This window comes from Neltuma alba, unplaced genomic scaffold (genome assembly GCF_004799145.2).
Source record: "Neltuma alba isolate B1F8T4 unplaced genomic scaffold, ASM479914v2 tig00013172_pilon, whole genome shotgun sequence".
In the NCBI taxonomy this organism is placed as follows: Eukaryota; Viridiplantae; Streptophyta; class Magnoliopsida; order Fabales; family Fabaceae; genus Neltuma; species Neltuma alba.
The window spans coordinates 43,168-52,096 of NW_021637483.1; the positions used below are offsets into that span (position 1 = coordinate 43,168).

The following is an 8,929-nucleotide window of genomic DNA, read 5'->3' on the forward strand; positions in this document are numbered from 1 at the left end:
TTATGTATGCATAATTATAATGATACGATGTTTTACTTCGTAACATGAAGATGTTTATGTATGTATGTATATGTATGCGCCTATATGTTTTATGGATTGGGATTGGTTTGGGAGGCTAATTAATTTTGGTGTGATTAATGTTGTGTGCATGTGTAATGTACGAAGTTAAGCTCGGAGGGGCCACACCACGGCGAGATAGACACAGTTCCTAGGAAACTTGTCGGGAGATCCTTATCTGTTGTCCGCTAATATTTTTGCATGTGGCGAAGGTGGTCGAGAAATGCAACTCTACCTTTGGTTTGATCCCACTGAGGACTTCCACACTTACTCTATTGATTGGAACTCTCAACGTATCATGTAAGTTACATTATTAGTGCTCCCATATCCATCACAATAGGTTCAAACATTGCATAGAGTTTCATGTCATACGTAAATAACATTCTTAATCTTTGAAATTTCACAATAAACTTTTCTGAACATTTACATTATATTTATGCAAATAACTTCATATTGTTTAATTATTTGCAAATGAGTTGAAATTTAAGGGGTATTGCGTATAACTCAAAGTTTGCGTGGATTGTATATGCATACAAAAATAAAGTTTAAGAAGTGTAAAATTGATTAGTTTGAGATTAATGATCAAGTTGTAAAGGATAAAGAAGTTATTTGTACATGGTTTTAAATTTAGGGAAGTTTTATATTTTAGCCATATTATTAATGACCTGTTAATAATAGAAGTCAATTCTCTAATCATTTTGTATTAATAACCACCCAATTAATGAAAACCTTGCTCTTTTCATGTGTAGTTATTAAGATTGTTTGCAAAAAAATTATAAATTTGAGAAACCATAAAGATTGAGGTTTTATATTTAGAACCAAAACAAATACTATGATCAATTCTTATATTTAAAACCGGAGAAAGTATACCAATCATTCTTTCTTCCTTCCATTCTAAGCATCGAATTCGGGTGTGTCTGGATTTTCATGTGCAAGTGTATAATTTTTGAATTGAATTTGAATGCAGAATACTAGTGGATAATACTCCCATAAGAGTGATGCGAAACAGACATGAGATTGAAGTGCATTTCCCTACAAGGCAACCCATGAGGGTTTTCGCAACTCTTTGGAATGGAGACTCGTGGGCTACTAGGTGGGGGCAGGTGAAGATCGACATGTCCAATGCTCCGTTCATTGCGTCCTTCCGGAACTTCACCGCCGGGGCCTGCACGGTGAGCCCAGAGCCGTCATGCCGGGGATTCAGTGTAGCCAAACAGACCAAAGACATAGATCCGGAGAACAAGATGAAGATGCAACAAGTGCAGCAAAAATGGGTGGTTTATGATTATTGCCATGACTTTAGACGTTATGCTCATGGGCTTCCCTGGGAATGCCGCAAAGCCAATCTAATACCTCGATAAACACATACCTTATTGCAAACTATTCATCTGATCTTAAATATAAAACCCACTTTATATTATAATGTACATTAAAAATTAGATTTTATATTTAGAACCGGAGGAGTATTTGTTAATTGTTACTTAAGGAGTGTATATTTAGTTGTTTAATTTTACATGAAAAAATTTCTCATTTTAATTCCTTAATTTTATACGTATTTTTTTAGTTTTTTTAATCTTAATAATGTTAATAAAAAAAACGGACATCAAAATTTAAAATATATATTGAGAAAAAAAATCTCAAATACAGACATGTTAAATTTAATTTTTAAAATAATAATGAATGTACCAAAAGATTATTATTTAAAATTAACTGTGCTAAAGTTAAATGACTATAAAAGTATGCTTTTTTTTAAATTAAAGAATCAAATTAAAATTTTATATAAAATTAGAGAACCAAAAGTTCACTTTGCTGTATTTTACATACATTTTTTAAATACTGAGATCCATATATATGTGTGTGTGTGTGTGTGTGTGTATTGTGATCAATTTTTTAAACTGTTTCTTACTAAATTATTCCTGAGGGATCGCAGCCTTGCATGAAAGAAAAACATGAGCGTTGGTTCAGGAATTTTTTTAATTATAAAAGATCAATGAAAGTCTTCTTAGAGTCCTTCTAACCACAATAAAAATTTTAAACAGAATTTTTCACCATTTTTTTAAATAATTGTCACTGCCATATTTTGTGCAGAAAAATCTTGCTTTAAGTAGCGTGCTCAAGATTTCCACCCGCATTTTGAAACCACTTTACAACTAATTTATCTCCTGCACATTTTCTTCTCTAACACAAAGCTTTAAAAAGCTAGTTGTATATTTATGAGTAGTATAACGAAAATTCTCAAATCCCCTGGCCCCCATATATACTTGCAAGTGATCCTAGCTAGCGAGGAAATTGCTCTGTAAAAGTAAGTTCATTTCTTGATTCTTCAGCAGATTGATCTCCAGATGATGATGATGGAATAATATCAATGCTTGGCATGCTTGTCCAATTATAAAAGGATGGTTCTGAAGGAACTGGGATGGTACAGGAAGAGCTACTTAGCAACGTAACAGTGGAAGCCATTGATGGCCTATGAGCTGTGTTTACTTGAAGGCACAGTAACCCTATTTGGATGCATCTCATCATTTTACTTCTTGAAGAGTCTCCTTCTTCAATCAATAATGTTGGATCTACAATATTTGCCAATATTCCTTTTCTCCAACTTTTCCAAGCCTGCAAGAATTATTTTTTTAGTTGTAGAGTTGTGGAACCCAAAAAAAAAAAAGAATGATTATTCAAAGATGATTCAAGTATTGATAGAGGGAAATACTTACAACAGTTCCTATATGCTCTATGTTCTCCCCATTGTGGAATTCACCATTCTTTTGGCCACTTATAATTTCTAAAACCAATACTCCAAAACTAAAAACATCTGATTTTGTTGAAAAGATTCCATGTTTTACATATTCTAGTGCCATGTATCCACTGCATGTGCATGTCAAAAGAGAATTAGTATTTAAACTTAATTAACCTAATTATAGCTCTAGCGATAGTATATAATCCAGAATATATATAAATTTACTAAGTCCCAACAATTTTACTTGTGTTGCTTTGAGTTTGATCGATTGCAAATAACCTTGCCATACCAAAATCTGAGATCTTAGCATCCATGTCTTCATCTAAAAGTATATTGTTTGGCTTCAAATCACGGTGAATGATCCGTACTCAAGAATCTTGATGGAGATAAAGAAGACCTCGAGAAATGCCTTCTATGATTTTGACACGTTTTTTGCCAATTTAAATATGATCTCTTGATTGGGTCTGCATTAAGTCATGGACAACAAATTCCATGATTTAAAGTAATAATCCATTGAAGTAAACTTACCCACGTGAGAACCTTGATACGAATATTTTAGAAATTTAACCTCTTCGAATATATATCGATTATTATGATCTAGAAATTAAAAGACAGGAAGACATGGAAGATTAGCATTAGTTAACATACCAAAAATGAAGTAATCAAGGCTTTTGTTAGGAAGGAACTCATAAACAAGAAGCCTTTCTTCTTTCTTATGACAAAAACCAAGTAGCTTGACTAAATTCCGATGCTGTAGCTCGGCCATTAGAAACACTTCATTCTTAAACTCCACATCACCTTGCCCAGAATTCCTGCTCAACCTTTTTACGGCAATCTCTTGTCCATTACACAACCTACCCTGGAATTATATATTAAAAGAAAAAAGCGCACACACGAAACTAGACCATTGAGTTTGAGTAATGCAATGCATGGGGGGAATCTGACTTTATTGTTATTTCTTATAAAAACATCTTAATCATATACTCCACCGCTCTTAAATAAGACCAATTTTATAATGTAATTTATATTATAAAATGGGTTTTGTATTTAAGACCGGAGTAGTCTCACTTAATACACACACAATTTAGTATCTCACCAAGTAAACAGCGCCAAATCCACCTTGTCCAAGCTTATTTGCATCAGCAAAATCATTTGTTGCCATTCTGATGGTTTCAAAGTCCATTCGCAATGAGTCAGCAGCATCCTTAGCTTCAGTTATATAAGCATGGACGGTAGTATAGTACAGGGAGTTATGATTAATTATTAATAACTATATATCAACTACATATGAAAATATTTTCCTCTAATAACTAATTTGAAAAATGAATAATAATTTTTCGACCTTGAACTTGGACAATAATTATCATTCAATCTTAAAATTCAATTAAAAAAAATAAATTATGTATTTTGAATTATTTCTGCAGAATATACATACATTTTTATTTACTTTCAAAGTATATATTTTAATCTAAATTTAAATTTTTGACAAAAATAGCATTAATAAAAAAATTGGTGATTTGACTTTTCAATAAAATATAAATAATTAATATATAAATATAATTTAATCAAATTGTTGGCAACCGTGTATTTAGTTAAGACGATATATACTTGTATAGAAATATTTTCATATGTTTCATGTTACTCCTACAGCCCTAAATATAAGACCCTTTTTGTAGTATAAATTATAGTACAAAAAGGGTCTTGTATTTAGGAACGGAGGAGTATAATATTATAAACATGAGACGTTGACTTACTTCCAATTTTATTGGGTCTCCTCATTGGTTTTAAATATATTACAACCATGAAGACGAGTAAGGTGAGTCCTGCGGTGAAGGCAACAACCGCGGCAATCCTTGATGACTTGTTTCTCTTTCCTGCACAAAGCAAAATTTGCACTTATATTTGCGACAAGTTGATCCTGATAAGTTAAATTCAATAAATTTTCCAAAAGGAAATAAAAAAAGAAAAAAAAAAGCTTTGATATATGTCTTTTAAAAGCGTTACGATATTTTGAAATGCAAGTCCCCGTGAATTATAAGGGGTAACAACCGTGAATTATGACGGGTAACAAACGCCACTGCACAGGCATATTCTCATTCTCGTTGGAAACCTGTTTGAGACACTATTTAGTATTAGTTGTGAACTTTTTTTAAAATGGGGATTCTAATATTGGTTCGCTATATTGTAAGAGATTAATCTCTTCTGCTAAACTCAACCCTCTTTAAGTGAGACAAAATTATTTTCACACACTTTTTCTTGTTCATAATATAAGAAGTCTTCTAGAAGAAAATTTTAATCCAAAATATAAGATGTTGACAAAGTAATTAATAATAGTTTTTTACTTTTACCTCTCATTATATTACATAGAGGGGAGAGCTTTAAATGCAAGAGAAAGAGAGGAGAATTTTAATTTTGGGCCTTACATACTCCCTCCGGTCTATAATATAAGATGTTGGTTAAGTTTTCTCACCAAACAAAAACTATAGGCAGTAATTTGCAATTTTAGAATTATATTCTCCTGATCTAGTTTATTTTTTAAAAAAAAAAGCCTTGATCATATAAGTTTACCTTGTTTGAAGGTGGGATGAGGCAACGGTGACTGCACAAATGGTTGTGTATTATTGTACGCAGAAGCCTCAAAGAAGCTATTGGCTCCAAATCTAATGTAGCAACTGGGTCGGACGACCTGACCACCTCTCTTTCCATCACAACATTTAGAAATATTAGAGATTGCCCCACTCAGGCGAATGTCACAGTCCTTGTTCGACAAGTCCGGTGTGCACTGTGCAAGGCCGTATATGGTTTGATTCCCGGGCCACTAGCATTCGCCACCGCAAACTTCCGAAGCGAGTCGCCAGAAGCAGCCCTTTCTCTTAGATAACTCATCATCTGCATCAACACATTCTTGAACCCATCTTTCTCCAAAGCATCAGAGCTGTCTGACGAAGTGTAACCCCCAAATGTTTCCATCACACCAAATATCGATCGGTTGGAGTATTGACAAACTCAATTATTTTTATATATTTTGATATCTTTTATATGTGTTTTGTCAACTTAATTAGTCCTTTTGGCTTTTATTGATTATTAATTGATTTAATATATTTTATTTTGAATTATTATTTTATAGGGGCAAAATTGTCATATTTTAGTTTAATTGTGACTAATTGATTTTTGAGGACAATTAATCCTACCTTATCTTTGAATTTTGTTTGCAGGTTTTTTAGAAGATTTAAAAATAAAAATGAAAATAAAAAAAAGAAAAAGAAAAAAATATAATAAAAAAATAATTTAAAAAAAAGGGAGCAAAATGTTGCGTTTTGCCCTCCAACCTAATATACTATTATTCATCTTCTTCATCCACGGACACACACGAGCTGAGGCGGAGACCGAACGGGTTGGCTGGCAGCAGAGGAGGCGCACGCACGAACCAGGGAGCAGAGGGCCGACGGCGCGGAGGGAGAAGACGCGGGGAGGCGGAGCAAGCGTTGGGAGCAAGCTTTGGACGGCGGCTGAGACGAAAACAGAGGAGAGGACGCAAGCGGCGCTGAAAACAGAGCTGAGGTGCGGCGGACAGAATGAGCAGACGCAACACGCCGAGGAAGCACTATTCATCATCTTCATAAAGCGGCGCTGGAGGGAGAACACGCCGAGGAGCTTGGGGGCGGCAGAGAAAATAAAATGAAAACAGGGGACCGAAGCTGAACACGAGACGCATACGAAACAGAGCAAGCTAAACACGAGCTGGAGACGGAAGCACGAACACGCCGTTGCCGAGGGAACCAGAAGGAGTGAGACAACGAAATCAGTTCCGTCACCGTCGAGCTTCCATGGCAAACCGTAACAGAGCTCTGATTATGGCATTTCTTATGGCAATCCGTGGCTAGAGCTTAATAATTCTCTAATTCAACAACAATAGCAGGAGCTTAGATCATCAAAGGGGAGTTTTAGTTGCTTTAATTTCCTGTCTATAATTGTTTAACAATTCCTAAGTCTTAGGATAGTTATTCTAATTATTAAAAAAATTTGTATTGTTAAATCTGATTATTTGTGGAAATTATTGTGGCTGGATTATTGTTTAGCATTTGACATTGGGTTGTTTATAGCTTTGATTTCAATTATGATGTTGTGGTTATGACATTTGTATTGATTTTGGAGTTAATATATTGTGATTTTCTAAGGTGGCTTGGAATCTTGGATCATATTGTCTCTTGCTAGCTTTAAGTCTATTGTTGTGGATTTAAGAAATTAATTAAGCATTGGTTTTTAGTATCCTTAATTTCATTTTACTATTCTGGTTGCAATTAGTAATTTGAATTTTTGGGAAAATATTTTGAGGCAATTCGAGGTGGCTCGGTTGTTGGATTAAAAGCTTAATTATAATTCTTAATTCATTGTTTTAACTCCCGCATCTTTTAGAGTGATGATTGCCTGAGTTGTTGAATTGGAGAATTGAGTATTATCATTGTTATTTGTGTGTTTCATTTTCATTTCTTTCATCTTCATTTATTTCAATCATTTTTTTATATAAAAATAACACACAAAAAATATATTTTAATTTCAGTTTAATTCAAGGCATTTAGTTAGCAATTCCTCAAAAATCAAAAATCCTTTTTATAGTTTAGGTTACTTGCATTTATTTGCTAGGGTTTAATTTCATTTTCGGCTCCTCAAAGTAAATACGACCCGGATTGTGCACTATATTGCATTAATTCGGTTAATTTTTGGAGTAACCCCAAAGCGACAATTAAGGGCAAGTTAACTTCAAGGAGTATCTCAGAAAGCACTTGTCATACCACCCGATTGCTTCCCTCGCATTAGGTGCACATACTTGGAGAATAATCACCCTCGAATCTTGGATGCAACTGCGGCAATCTTGTACAGTAATGTCTCCTCGGCATAGTCCGATGACGTAAACTTTGTCGGAGTTGTTGCCGGAGGAGAAGTTGTAGAAACCATAGTCGATTTGTGTGTTGAAAGACATGTTTTGTAAAAGGTTCATGAGGTTGGATCGGAAGGAACTATTGCTGTCCGCAGGGCCTTCACCACAAAAATTGTTTGAGAAGCCTTGCTGGGCGATAGTGCCATGATGAGAAATTAGGGTTAGGTAAAGGAGAAAGAAGAGAAAGGGAACCCTATGCATGGTTATTGTACTTGTTTTCTCTGTGCCTAGTAAAGGTAGGTTTGAGAATTGTCTAACTGAGGTCTGTAATCTTTTCTTTTCTTTGTATTTAGGTTAGAAGATGGTACCAAGTGTAATTTGGGAATTGAGAGTGACAATGCCCAAACTTTACTTAGAACGACTTGTAGTCATCTCTTGAGTCTAGACTTCTTTCCGTCTTATCAAAAAAAAAAATCTCTTGAGTCTAGATTTTTCAGGGTAATTAATTTATCACACAAAGCGTTATGAGAAGGAGATATGAAAATGAAGACGCCCCCACTAAATTAGAAATAGTAGGCTATAATGATTTTTCTGGACGTTTAAATTCTTGTTGAAACAAAGATGGCATTGATTTATTTAAAAAAGAAACCTTTAGTCACAATCATGAATAGCCCTATACTCACCCTATTACATTGCCCAATTTGCTAGCCTTGTAGCCCTGTGTGTGTATCCTCTTCCCTCCTCTTTCATTGGATTAATATTTAATAGTTTAGATTTTAATTTTTTATAAACCATTTATAAAAAAAAATTTGAAAACATTTAGTGCATTGAAAAACCATTAGAATTAAATTTTAACATAGTTTGTAATTTATTATTTATTTTTTTATATTTTAATAATAGTTTTAACAAAATTAAATGTGAACTGTTAAAATATTAAGTCAACGAAAGAGAAGGGAAGAAGATGGGAAGAAAATAGGAGAGGTTCGAACCGTCCCAAGCCATGGAGAAAAAATCATTTACGATTGCCTCTCTCCGACGTAAAACCATGGCGTTTGGGCGTTGAGGACTATGTCCTATGGGGAGCCGTAGCGACAGAAGATTTTTGGGAAGCCTTGTTGGTCTTGGTGCCAGAATTAGGGTGAGGAAAAATAAAGTAAAATAAAGGAACTAGGCTTAGCCATGGTAATTGTTAAGGTCAAGGTACTAAAAACAAAATCGATTAATATTAATAAACTCATGAAGACAGTAATTTAAATTAT

General features: G+C 34.0%; 1 protein-coding gene and 1 pseudogene across 1 annotated transcript; one reads left to right on the plus strand and one right to left on the minus strand.

Annotated features, from left to right (window-relative positions):
• Window positions 1-280: 280 nt before the first annotated feature.
• LOC114735031 (probable xyloglucan endotransglucosylase/hydrolase protein 16) lies at window positions 281-1,418 on the plus strand. Its single transcript, XM_028922683.1, has 2 exons — window positions 281-357; window positions 1,025-1,418. The coding sequence occupies exons 1-2, from the start codon at window positions 281-283 to the stop codon at window positions 1,416-1,418; spliced, it is 471 nt and encodes a 156-aa protein (XP_028778516.1).
• Window positions 1,419-2,334: 916 nt separating this feature from the next.
• LOC114735032 (putative receptor-like protein kinase At4g00960) lies at window positions 2,335-7,931 on the minus strand (annotated as a pseudogene).
• Window positions 7,932-8,929: the final 998 nt, after the last annotated feature.